We start from the raw sequence: 13,538 nt of genomic DNA on the forward strand, positions 1-13,538 counted from the left end.
TAAGTACACTGTAGCTGTCTTCAGACACTCCAGAAGAGGGAGTCAGATCTCATTACGGATGGTTGTGAGCCACCATGTGGTTGCTGGGATTTGAACTTTGGACCTTCGGAAGAGCAGTCGGGTGCTCTTACCCACTGAGCCATCTCACCAGCCCCTTTCTCTTTCTTTCTTTCTTTCTTTCTTTCTTTCTTTCTTTCTTTCTTTCTTTCTTTCTTTCTTTCTTTCTTGTTGTTGTTTTGTTGGGCTGTTTTGTTTTGTTCCAGGCAGGGTTTCTCTGTGTAGCCCTGGCTGTCCTGGAGTTCACTCTGTAGACCAGGCTGGCCTCAAACTCAGAAATCTGCCTGTCTTTGCCTCCCAAGTGCTGGGATTAAAGGCATGTGCCACCATTGCCCGGCTGTTCCTATTTTCTGAGCACCTACTATGTGTATGACCCCCCCAAAACCTTTCCACAGGCTTCATGGCAGAGTGTGAGATGCTTGTGGTAACCTGAGTCTAGGAGGGCAGCACAGTCCTTTGACAGGGATAGTTCAGTACAGAATTCTCAATGGCAGCAGGGCATGGAGCAACAGGAACTGGAACAATTAAGAAATGGTTGTGAGGCAGGCGGGCATGATGTCAAGTGCACGGAGTCCCAGCACTCCCGGAGGCTGAGATGGGTAGATCTCTGGACGTTCCTAGTCTACATAATGAATTTTAGGACAGCCAGGGCCAAGTGGAGAGACTTATCTCAAAAAACAAACAACCAGAAGGAAATAAGCAGCTCTCTAATTTGTCATGGTTAAAAAAAATTGTGTGTGCTAGGTCAGGTAGATACCAGGCTGGTCTTATGACCTAGAACTCCTGATTCTCCGGCCTCCACCTTCTGAGTGCTGGGACTTGAGCCCTTTCCTCCCGTGCCTAGTTTATGTAATGTTGGGACTCAAAACCAGGGCTTCCCGAATGCTAGTTGAGCGCTCTTAACAACTGAACACACCCCCAGCTCCTAGACTGGGTCTTTCTGAATTTTGGTGATGCAGAAATGCTAAAAGCATTTAGTGGGACCTGTGCGTTGAAGTTTGAGGTTTTGATTATGATACTGTAGTAATAGTGGACGAGACCAAGGCCCTCAGCTCCCAGCGAGCTGTTTCCGCTGAGAGGAGACAATTGACACACTCGGTCCTGCACTTGTTGCTCAGCTGGGATGTCGCTGAGCAGACTGCGTGTGCTAGAAGCCTTTTCTCCCTTCCAGTGTTTCTACTTGCAGTGAGTGGGTTTAAGGACCTGGTGTAGGCCCCGCCCCATGGGCGGAACCACAAGCCCCGCGGGAGACAGTACAGCTGTAGCCCACTCGCCTTCTACTACACGGCCTTTTAAAGGGGAAGTTATAGCTTCTGAGGGCTAGCTGTAGTTGAATGCCCTGGAGGAGCTGCGCTTCACATAATCTGTGGTCCCCATAATCTGGGGGTCTCAGACCCCTAAAGGAACTTAGGGGGTCCTGCCCAGTTTGTTGATATTCCTTCAGTGTCTCTCCAGCGCCCTCTACCGAGAAACCTTAAAACGCTTTGGCGAGGGAAAATACTTAAAAGAGCCCAGATCCATTTTCACCAAGCAGGCAAAACACAGGAACATGGAGCGAGAAGTGACAAATTCCTTCGTATTTATAAGAGGTTGCTTCCAGGATTTCCGAGAAAACAGAAATCCAAGGATGTAATCTCAAGTTCTTCTCACGGGATGGCTTAGTCACTGCATATAACCCAGGCAATGCTCTCTATAGTTTACCACCTCTAGATAACCTATAATGCCTAATTCAGTGTATGCAGCAGAAGCTGCTGATGTAGGGGCACAGACTTGCCATCCCAGCATTTAGGAGTGGGGGCCAGAGGATCAGTAGATCAGAGCCAACTTTTCTTACACAGTGAGTTGGAGATGGTCTGGGCTGTGTGAGACACTTTCTTAAAATCAATCAATCAATCAATCACAAAGTTAGGAACTAATAACAAGGTAAGAAGCCTATAAATGTTCAGTGCTGGTACAACCGTTATAGGCCTGACGACACTGTTGATGCTTCTTTGTTGAGTCTCCAGAACCCAAAAGTGTGTTGAGCCAGCTGTACACTGACAACTCATGGGGAGTTACTATTAGGGGAAGACATGAACTTGCATTTGGATGTCCCTTCCCCCATCCTGTGTCTAGGCATCCCCTAGGGAACCTCGTCACCCAATTCAGTCCAGCAAAGCCTTCTCAGACACTCATTTCCTGTACCCTGTAGCCCAGGCTAACGTTAAACTTACAGCAATTCTCAGGCCCCAGCCTCCAGAGCCCTGGGGGTGGGGGGTGGGGGTGTTAAGTGTGTGACACCATGTTGGCCTCTCTTCTTGAGAACCTTCTGCGGGCCTCAGCCAGGCGCCTGGGATTGAGATAGACCCAGCTCTAGCACTCAGTACAGGTCTAAACTGAAGGGGCAGCAGCAACATGACTGGACTGGAAAGAGAGTTAATTGGTTAAGAGGTTAAGATACAGAAAAAAAAAATGGAGGTTAAGAAGAGGTTAAGATGAGAGGTTAATTGCCTCGTGAGGCCCTAGGCTCAATCCTTTGCAAATAAAAGAGCATGGTAGGGGTGACTGCCAGGTGAGGACGTGGTGTCTGGGGCATGCTGGGCTGTGGGCAGCTGAGGCACTGAGCCTCTTGTGTGTGCCTGGACCCACAATGGCCTCTTCCTTCTCCAGGAGCAGCGGTCAGCAGTGTTTGTGATCCTCTTTGCCCTCATCACCATCCTCATCCTCTACAGCTCCAACAGTGCCAACGAGGTCTTCCACTACGGCTCCCTGCGGGGCCGCACACGTCGGCCAGTTAACCTCAAGAAGTGGAGTTTCTCCAGCGCCTACTTCCCTATCCTCGGCAACAAGGTTTGAGCAACTCCTGTGGGGCGTTCCCCGAACACTGATAGCCCCGCCTCCCAACTCTCAGGGCGTTCCCCGAACACTGATAGCCCCGCCCCAAACTCTCAGGGCGTTCCCTGACCCCTGATAGCCCCGCCTCCCAACTCTTCTTTCCAATACCCATATGCCTCCTTAGAGGAGAGGACGGATGAGGCCCATGAGTTAAGATTATAGCCCTTTGCTCAGGGTGGGATCTTGGACAAGTGTTCTGTAGCAGGCCTTCGTTCTCTCTAGGATCCTACCTAGTGTTAAAAGTTTCATGTTTTGGTCCAGTGAGATAGTTCAGTAGGTAAAGATGTTTGTTGCCAAGCCTGATGACCTGAGTTAGGTCAATCTCTGGAACCCAATAGTGGAAGGAAAAGACTGACTGCAGCAAGCTGTCCTCTGGCCTCCACACGTGTGTGTGTGGTGGCATGCCTCCCCCTCAAACACACATGCACACTTGCACATGTAATTCTGAAAAAAAAAAAAAATCTTCTGGCTGGGCGTGGTGGCGCACACCTTTAATTCCAGCACTTGGGAGGCAGAGGCAGGCGGATCTTTGTGAGTTCGAGGCCAGCCTGGTCTACGAGTAAGTTTCAGATAGCCAGAGCTACACAGATTCTTCCCTGTCTCAAAACAATATTCATCTTCTGAGTTAGACTTCTGGTTTTCATGGCTCTCTGGGGACACACCCAATAAGCTTGGGAGGAGACCGCTGAGGTTCTGGAGAAACAAAATCAGGAACGATACTGGTTGCCTTGTGTCGAGTGACAGCTGAGCCGTGCTGTTTTCTCTGTAGAAGAGATGAGGTGATCACGGCTAAAACCACAGGCATGGGAGGGTCCAAGACTCCTAGCCCATGCTGGGGTGCAGTTACTCAGAAAGGTGAACGACTGGAGTCTAATAGTTAGGATTCAGCATTCTGACCTCTATGGACCGATTGGCTAACCATGTCATCTCTGGGGACCTCTCTTTGCCCTGGGTACCTGTGAGATTCACACATGCAGGCTGTCAGAGGCTTTGTGTATTTAGTGGAGGACCGTTGGCTCTGGGCACACCCTCCCTGGCAAAGGACCCGTAATAGGTGTTACGAGGGATGGGAGAGAAGGGGAGAAAGTGGAACCGCTGAGTGTGGGTGGTTTGAAGGTGAGGACGTCTGAGTCTGGCTTGTCACTTCTCTCCGCCTGATGGCTAGAAGACGAGGTAGAGGAGCTGTGTCTCCAGAGTTGGAGCTTGTTGGAGGCTATGGAGAATTTGTATGTAGGCTTGGTGTGTTTGGAGGAAGCGTTCTCTGCACAGGGCTGGATTCCAGTCTGTCTCCTGTTTCTCAGTGTGCTACCCCATGTCTTTGCACTTGCTGGTCTTCTGGCCTGGAACAGGTTTCCCTAAGTGGTAACTTGTTCTTCAGATGTGACTCTACAGACAGTTCTGAAGACGTCCCAACTCTTCATTCCCCGCCCACCATGCTTTTTCCTAGTGTATATTGCGCTGTCTGTTTCCCCAACTTAAGCTTCTTTCTTGTTTTGTTTTTTAGTTTTTTATTAGCATATATTAATTAATGGGTTTCTTTTATTTTCTTTTTTTAAGTTATTTACTTAACAGATTGATCTCTTGCTACCTCTCCCCCATCCCTCCCTGTCACCTCCCCTCCCCCATCCACTCCTATAATGGCTTTCTTACGACTTTTTTTTTTTTTTTTTGGTTTTCTGAGACAGGGTTTCTCTGTGGCCCTGGCTGTCCTGGAACTCACTCTGTAGACCAGGCTGGCCTCGAACTCAGAAATCTGCCTGCCTCTGCCTCCCGAGTGCTGGGATTAAAGGCTGTGCGCCACCACGCCCGGCTACAACATCTTTATGATACATATAATGTAGTTCGATGATCTCACTCCCCCCTTGTCTTCTCTTCGTCAGTCTCTCCCTCCTTCAGCCACTCCCCCAGCGTCCATAACTGCCTCAAGAAGGGGTGGGATCTCTAGAGCCTCTGCTGCGTGTGTGTGTGTGTGTGTGTGTGTGTGTGTGTGTCCTTAGCTCTGTTCCTAGCTAGTTAGGAATATCTGCAGAACCTAAATTAATGTGTTTTGAAAGATTGCAACGGCTCCCAGCCTGGCTGTGTAGCGCACAGGACCCTGCATAGAGCATCCCTGATAGTGTCCCTCCTTGCCCCACAGACGCTGCCGTCCCGGTGCAACCAGTGTGTGATCATCACCAGCTCCAGCCACCTACTGGGCACCAAACTGGGCCCTGAGATTGAGCGGGCTGAGTGCACCATCCGCATGAACGATGCTCCCACCTCTGGCTACTCGGCCGACGTCGGAAACAAAACCACCTTCCGCGTAGTGGCCCATTCCAGTGTGTTCCGTGTGCTGCGGAAGCCCCAGGAATTTGTCAACCGGACCCCTGAGACGGTGTTCATCTTCTGGGGACCCCCAAACAAGATGCAGAAGCCCCAGGGCAGCCTCCTGCGCGTCATCCAGCGGGCGGGCCTCATGTTCCCGAACATGGAGGCCTACGCCGTCTCTCCCGCCCGCATGCAGCAGTTTGACGACCTCTTCCGGGGTGAGACGGGCAAGGACAGGTACCAGCCTCCCGCCTGCCCACTGCGGTCATCCCTGGCCTGATGCGCCCAGCATGCACTGTTGAGGCTCTAGTCACTTCTTGCCACCCTCTGGTCAGGTTCCCCCAGCTCTCTTCATCTCTTAACGTGGGTCACCTTCAGGGTGTTGGCCGTGGCCTCAGCACGCCCCCTTCTCCCCTCCCAGCATGCTCCACTCCAAGGGAACAGGGGCTCCCAGAATGCTCTGTGTTAAATCCGTTCCTAAGTCTGTGGTTCTCAGCCTTCCTAATACTACAGCCCTTTAACACATAAAGTTCCTCATTGTTGTGGTGACCTCCCCACCCCCGCAGCCATAAAATTACTTTTGTTGCTACTTCATAACTGTAATTTGCTACTGTCATGAATCGTAATCGGAACATCTGATATGCAGGATATCCCATCCGTGACTCCTGTGAAGTCATTTGACCCCAAAGAGGTCATGGCCCACAGGTTGAGAACCATTGTTTAGGTGGTACTTCTTTCCCAAAATGCCGCACTTAATGTGGCATTAAAGACTATTCCCAGCATGCCTTGCTTCCAGCATGGTCTGTTCTTAGGAAACAACTTTCCTAACATGCTCTTCTCTGACTCAACCCTAGAAGCCTAGTCGTCCCTCCTATATAAACACAATGTGGGCCACATGTAATTTACAGTTTTATGGTAGCTATGTCAAAAAGCAGACAAAATAATAATAGTAGGTACATTTAAATTTAATGTTATTTTAAAATATGTTTGCCGTGCAGTGGTGGTGCACGCCTTTAATCCCAGCACTTGGGAGGCAGAGGCAGATGGATTTCTGAGTTCAAGGCCAGCCTGGTCTACAGAGTGAGTTCCAGGACAGCTAGGGCTACACAGAGTAACCCTGTCTCGAAAAACAAAACAAAATAAAACAAAACAAACAAACAAAAAAATGTTCAACCTACAGCTTCTATACATGTGGTGGGAGTGTTATACCTTCTTTTTTTTTTTTTGACACTGTGTATGAGCCTTTTGCCTGCATGTATCTCTGTACCACATGCATACCCGGTGCCTTACGAGGTCAGAAAAGGGTGTTCTGCCTCCTGGAACTGGAGTTCCAGGCAGCTGTGAGCTACCATATAGGTGCTGGGAAGTGATCCCAGGTTTCCTGGAAGAGCAGTAAGTGCCCTTAACCACTGAACCATCTCTCCAGCCTCCTTTTACACCTAATTATTTTTAAAGATTTGTAGCTATTACAAGTGATACTTTTTTTTGTTTGTTTGTTTTTGGTTTTGGTTTTTTGAGACAGGGTTTCTCTGATAGCCCTGGCTGTCAAGTGATACTTTTTAATTTTAGTTTTTGGCTCACAGCTATTTGTTGTTAGTTTATTTTTCCTGTGTGTATGTATGTGTGGGCGTGTCCCAGTGTGCATGTGTGCAGATGTGCACACATATGTATAGAGTGCCCAAGCTGAGGTCAGATGTCTTCCTGAATCACTCTCTGTTTTATATGCTGAGGCAGACGCTCTCCCTTGAACCCAGAGCTCACTGCTCTGGCTAGGCTAGCAAGCCAGTTTTCTAGGTATCCCGTTTGTCCCCACACTCTGCACTTGAATTACAGATGGGCACCGTGCCTACCTGGGACTCAGGTGGATACTGAGAGTCTGATAACATAGCACTTGCACAGTGTGTCACCCACTGAGCCCCCTCCCCAGTCTATTGGAAGTGTGGAATTTGTAAAAAAAAAAAAAAAAAAAAAAAAAGAGTTTTTTGTTTGTTGACTGTTAAACTCACTAGTTCTAGATTTTTGTAGATTCTTTGTGATGTTTTTCACATATTAATAGTCATGTTCTCTGTAGATACAGTTTCCTTTCTTCCTTCCCAATCTCTGTCTTTTCCTTGCTCCTGCCCATTGCACTGGCTAGGGTTTCACCCCGGGCTGGTTTTGCTGTAGTTGTTCTTTCTTGGTTTGAGCATCAGGGTCACACATTGAAGAGCGCCCTGCTTCTGTTTTGTGTGTGCGATTGTGCAGAATTTGTTTCTTTAAGTCTTGGGTAGAGTTCGCTGCTGAAACTGTCTGGGCCTCAAGCCTCCCCTTTCTAGAAGATGTTTAGTTTAGTTGTTTTAGTTTTTAGTTCTAGGGGTGGGAGTCAGGGCCCAAAGCATTCTAAGCACACATTCTTTCATTAGAGCTGCATCCCTGTGCTCCAGGATTGCTGATGCAGCATCTTTAATGTTCTACTTGCAGAATGTGCAGCCAACCTTGCTTATCTTAGGTAGTCCCCAGGTTTGAAGGAGTCGGACCCTTTCATGTAGGATATCAGATTGATGTACGTTGTTATCGGTGGACACCTCCTTTAGCATCTGTAAGGGAATGCAGAGATAGAGATAGAGATATCTGTGGACTCCTCCTTTAGCATCTGTAAGTGAATGCACAGATAGAGACAGAGATAGAGGTAGAGATAGAGATACAGTTACCTGTGGACTCCTTTGCATCCATAAGGGAATGCAGTCATTTCCTTTCTTCTGGTCTTTGGCAACTCTTGTCATCTTTGTTTTCTTTAACTGACTTGTCAGACTTTACATTTCCTTGTAAATGTCTCAAAAGAGCCACTTTCCACCAAATACATGCAAAACACTTCCAATTTAAGGTGTAAGGGGTGGAGAGATGGTTCAGTGGTTAGGGGCACCTGCACTCTTCCAGAGGACCTGAGACAGACGGCTGGCTCACAGCAACCTGTAACTCCATTTCCAGGTGATCTGATGCCCTCTGCTGGCACTTGTGAGCACTGCATTCATATGGTGTATGCACACAGACATACACAAGGCATGAATTACAGGACAGCCAGCACTGCAGAGAAAGATCCTGACTCAAAACAAATGAGTAAAATGTAAAGTAAAACAACAATATATATTTTTATATATGCACACACGCATATGCATACATATATTTTTTTGGAAAGATGTAATCAACATTAAATTCTGCATTCTGCTTTTCACACTACCCAAGGACTCCAGTGCAAATGTGACAGCACTGCTCAGACACATATCAAGTGCTTCCTAAGTCACCAGGCCTGGTGGCTGCTGTAGCCCCAGGGTCTTGGCTGTTCTTCATGCCTTGCTCTGTGTTCATCACCGAATCATCTTCTCTGACTTGTAGCCACACAGGAGTTTTGTCCCAGGGGAGGAACAGCTGCAGCTAACAAGCTTTATGGTCAGGTTCCCAGCCTGCCCTGTTTAGTTAGCCTCTTGAGTTCATGCCCTGTTTCCTCTGTGCCCTCCCGTTTGCCAGCATGAGTGCCCCCACAGTGGGTAGTACACCAGTGTCTGATATAGAGGCAGAGCCTGAACAGACGGTGGGTGGGTAGAGCTGGGAACCTCCATGGGGTTGACCATTCGTTCCTCCTTGCCTGCTCCCCACCCCGCCTGATTGTTCCTTCATTGTGACTCCTCTCTGCCCCCAGGGAAAAGTCCCATTCCTGGTTGAGCACGGGCTGGTTTACCATGGTGATTGCGGTGGAATTGTGTGACCATGTGCACGTGTATGGCATGGTCCCTCCTGACTACTGCAGGTGAGCTCCCCTGGCCACTGTCCCCTGGGGACCGTGCCCAGTTCCTGACTACAGGGTGGAGCCGGGAGGTTTGGAGACATGGGTGGGGTATCTCTGAGGGCCTCTGTGGAATGGTATTCATGCTGATCTGCAGAGGTGGGCTTCTTGGAGCTGCCCCAGGGGCTTCCACTCCAAGCTGAGTTGAGTTTGTTGGTAATAACCGGATGGAGAGCCATGGGGTGCTAGCTGTGTTCTGCCGAATGCTGACCTTTGCAGCGAGCATCATCTCCTGCCTCATTAGTCCTCACACAATGCTGCAGCACCACCACCACCCCCATTTCCTGAGTGCAAACGAATCGAGAAGGTATTAATGAGGGGACCTAAGGTCTCAAAAGCTATCAGGGTACCAGGCTTCCCAGCCCCCAGTTCTTAACCACTGCCTCACCCCCAGCCTCCACTGCTGCTCTGTAGAGAAAAGAAAAAGGTTACATTTTGTTTAAAGGAAACTGAATGGTTTTGAAAACCTAATACACACACACACACACACACACACACACACACACGCATGTATATAATATGCCCATATATTTATAGATAGGGAAACTGAGGCTCAGGGAAGAGCAGAGATTGACCCCACTGAGGCTCTGGAGCAGGTGAGGGATAGAAAAGACCCCTAACAGGCATCCACCTTGTCCTCCTGTCCCTGACTCCCCGTTTGCTATGCCCAGCCAGCGGCCCCGCCTGCAGCGCATGCCATACCACTACTATGAACCCAAGGGGCCGGACGAGTGTGTCACCTACATCCAGAACGAGCACAGCCGGAAGGGCAATCACCACCGCTTCATCACCGAGAAGAAGGTCTTCTCGTCCTGGGCCCAACTCTACGGTATCACCTTCTCCCACCCCTCCTGGACCTAGCCATCCTGTCCACCGATCTCGGACAGATGCAAACGAAGTGGCTCTGGGCCCAGCCATTTAACCATGGCCATCTTCCAGCCAGTTCAGGCTGGCTGGAGTATTTCCCAGCCAATCAAATCAGGGCCTTGATGAGGGTTTTTTTTTCCTCCAGCCAATCGGGGCTGGGGTTATCTCTTGGCCAATCAGGGATTTGGAATTCTGTATGGTTTAATCGGGTGTCAGGGGGTCTTTCTCGTCTAGTCAGGGTCTGAGCGTAGTCTATCAGGGTATAGGGGTCTTTCTGAGTCAATCTGAAGCTTAGGACATGTTTTTTCCCATAAGGCTTTGCTTCAGAGCCCCAGGAATGGGCCCCCAAATCACTCCCTCCTTAGCTGGGACAATGAGGTCCTGTCCTAAGGATCTGAGGACTTGGTGTTTACTCCACAGTTGCCAGAATCAGAGCTACTGTATGGGGGAGGGGCTGCCAGGAGGCCAGGCCAAAGGATTTGTGGAGTTCTAGGAGTGGTAGGGAAGCCTAGGAGGTAGGAGGCGGTGTCCAGTTCCCGGTTTCTTCCTGAGTGACCTTGAACAGACCCTCTTGTCTTTCTGGTATGCTGTGATGACATCATAGCTCCGTATGTGGAGACCCTCACTCTCCGTTATACTTAAGTGTAAATTCCTCAGCTACCATTCCTCACTGGGGGACTCAGCTCCCTGGGGATGGGGAGCCTGGGGTACCCTTCCCTGCCTCCTTCTAGAAACTTTAGGGTATTTTTGTGCAAGTGCCCCCCATGGTTGGGGGATCCTGACAGAAATGGGGCAAACATGAAGCTGTTTCTCTAGCCCCTCACTCCAGCTGCCGTTAGCCTGGCTCTAGAAAGGCCAGGCATCTCTTCCTACCCTCCAGCAGGAGAGCATTCCCTGCTGCCCGAAGGAGCCTTTGGGACTGAGGAAGGGGTATCTCAGCCACACCAGGGCTTCGTGAAGTTTTTGTCTGGAAATGCTGAGGGCTTTGGGGAGAAGTATCCTCCCCCAAGTTTGGGATGAGACTAGAGATGGGGACTGGGTTCTGTCCCTTGCTTAAGCACTTTATTAAGGGCAGGACTGGGTGTGGGTGTGGGTGACCCCCATTCTTCCACAGCCTGCAAGGGAAGGGCTTCCAGAAAGGCTGTGGACTGGGGGTTGGGGGGGACTAGCCAGCAGTGAGCCCTGCACAGCAAGGTAATGGGGGTTGGGCAGTGACAGCCCCAGATCTGGTTTTGTAATGATTTATACAGAAATAAACACGCCTAAGCCCAACTCAGTGTCCTGTGTCTGTAGTCTGAACTCTTTGCTTGTGCCCCTCTCCCAGTTGGGAGTATCGTAAGGACCATGCTGCAGCCTTTGGGTTCGGAGCTTGCAAGAGGGGGTGTCAGATTTCTGTTTTAGCTGCCTGGAGAGTCTTGGGTCCAGACTGGATAGATGTGGTGTGATATGTGATGTTGAGCAAGGGTTATTGTCTCTGAGACCACAGTGGGCAGATGCCTGCTCTCAAGCAGCCTGAGTTCTGTCTGGGGAGGGAAGGATACCAGGGTTCTAGGGGGAATTCTGACAAGCTGAAAGAAGTTGATGCCTTGCATCTGCGGCTAAAGAGGAAGGGGAAGGGATGTAGGGAAAGAGCCAGTCTGGGACCAAAAGTCAACACTTGGGACCTAGGCCCTGAGGGCAGGAAAACATCCTTCTAGGTAGAGTGAGTTTGGCAGGTTGTATAAATAGCCGCTGGCCTCTTAGCACAAGGGCTGTTTAGTTAGACAGGCAGGAGGTGAAGGGTCCCTGACTCCAGAGAGGAAATTACAGCCTGCTACAGCAGATAAGATACCCTTGGGAGCAGAGCCTAACAAAGGGTGACTGTGTAACAGAGGCAGGCTGCTGGGGGAAGCGGGGTAGGGGGTGGGTCAGAAAAGAGAGCTGTCCTGGGCTCTGCGCCAGGTAAGATGGTGGGCCACCAGGGCAGGAAGGCAAGAGAGACATTTATTTGTTCCTTGTCTCGTGTGGCTCATCAGATGCATGCCACAGATTCATATGAGGTTGCCTCAGTGAGACAGTGTCAGCTGGGACCAGTTACTCAGGGTCAGCAGCCAGAAGTACCCTCCCGAGGGTGGCAAAGCTGTGGCCCTCAATGACTGCAGCAACAGGCTGCTAGACGGGAGGTCAGAATGTGGTGGGACCAGGAACCCGGCAACCATTGTGATGCAGTTATTGAGGAGGTGACCGGAAACTTCCAGTGACATACTAGTGGTGTCTCAAGCCCCTGTGGGCACACTTCCACCTCCATGTAAAGGCTGCTGGGAAACTGGATCCTGTGTCTGCGTAGAATTTCTCCCACGAGCCTCTGCTCGCCCACAGGTGGGTGTTCTGCCTGTTCCACCCGTCCTGTCCCGTCCCTTTTCAGGTGCTGACCTATGGAGGATCCAGCTGTGAGCTGCAGTGTGGCTGGCCTAGGGTCATCTATCCCTCCCCCACTCTCACCACAGTGGGGTTTGCTTCCAAGCCCCGGGATTCTTTCTGTATTCAAAATATTTAATCTGTGTGTAGGCATGTACATAGGTGTGCAGGTGGTCAAGGAAGCCAGACGCGTCGGCTTCTCCCAGAGCTGGGGTTATGAACTGTTATGAGCCATGCAGTTGTGAGGGACTGGAACTAAACCCGGTTCCCTGGGAGCAGCAGTGTGTACTTTTAACTGCTGAGCCATCTTCCCCGCCCTCAAAAGATTTTTTAGTATTTTAAACTACTTTCCCTTTTTTTTTAAAAAAAAAAAAAAGATTTATTTATTTATTATATGTAAGTACACTGTAGCTGTCTTCAGACACTCCAGAAGAGGGCGCCAGATCTTGTTACAGATGGTTGTGAGCCACCATGTGGTTTGAACTCTGGACCTTCGGAAGAGCAGTCGGGTGCTCTTACCCACTGAGCCATCTCACCAGCCCCCACTACTTTCACTTTTATTTGCTCGTGTTTTAGAATTTTCTGGTTATAAAATGACTGAAACTGAGGGCTGGAGAGGTGGCTCAGTGGTTAGGGAGTGCTTGTTGCTCTTCAAGAGGACTCGGGTTCAATTCCCAGCACCCACCTCAGGGCATCTGATGCCCTCTTTGGCCTTTACAGATACTTGCACACACATGATACACACACATACACATAAATGAAAAATAAAAGCCAGCAGGGTAGCGCATGCCTTTAATCCCAGCATTTAGGAGACAGAGGCAGGTAGGTCTTTGTGAACATTGTGAGTTCCAGGACAGCCAGGGCTACATAGACACACCTTGGGGGGAGGTGAAGAGAAAAGAAAAAGACGTTCAGGTGAGGGGTGGGAGTGAGGGTGGCTGCTAGGGATATGATATGGATTGGTGGTTATAAGCACTTGTTCTTACAGAGGACCCAAGTTCGACTCCAAATACCCACACTGTAGCTCACAACTGGGGCTGCCACGTGGTGCTTAAGAGTCACCTGAGATTCCAGTTCCAGAGACTCCAAAGCCTTCTCGTGACTTCTGTGGGCACTACACTACACATACATACATGCAGGCAAAATACACATGAAGTAAATAAATCTAATTACACAAAAAAACTTTTTTTTTTTAAAGATTTATTTATTTATTATA

At 49.6% G+C, this 13,538-nt stretch overlaps 2 protein-coding genes across 7 annotated transcripts in view; both read left to right on the plus strand.

Annotated features, from left to right (window-relative positions):
* Nucleotides 1-11,200, plus strand: part of St6galnac6 (ST6 N-acetylgalactosaminide alpha-2,6-sialyltransferase 6) — a 22,797-nt gene extending 11,597 nt beyond the window's left edge. For 5 of the 6 annotated variants that reach the window (XM_029474104.1, XM_029474101.1, XM_021155054.1 and 2 more), the window contains 4 exons: nt 2,707-2,886; nt 5,069-5,475; nt 8,915-9,022; nt 9,730-11,200. In XM_029474104.1, coding sequence (XP_029329964.1) covers nt 2,707-2,886; nt 5,069-5,475; nt 8,915-9,022; nt 9,730-9,919 — 885 coding nt within the window. In that variant the 3' untranslated portion in view covers nt 9,920-11,200. Of the gene's footprint in view, nt 1-2,706; nt 2,887-5,068; nt 5,476-8,914; nt 9,023-9,729 lie in introns of those variants that run through there. The other variant, XM_029474103.1, reaches the window with a different exon arrangement.
* Nucleotides 11,201-12,152: 952 nt separating this feature from the next.
* Ak1 (adenylate kinase 1) overlaps nt 12,153-13,538 on the plus strand; it is a 13,728-nt gene continuing 12,342 nt past the window's right edge. The window contains exon 1 of the mRNA XM_021155874.2: nt 12,153-12,283. The gene's annotated coding sequence lies outside the window, so the exon portion shown is untranslated. The remainder of the gene's footprint in view (nt 12,284-13,538) is intronic.

The sequence above is a fragment of the Mus caroli genome, chromosome 2 (genome assembly GCF_900094665.2).
Source record: "Mus caroli chromosome 2, CAROLI_EIJ_v1.1, whole genome shotgun sequence".
In the NCBI taxonomy this organism is placed as follows: domain Eukaryota; kingdom Metazoa; phylum Chordata; class Mammalia; order Rodentia; family Muridae; genus Mus; species Mus caroli.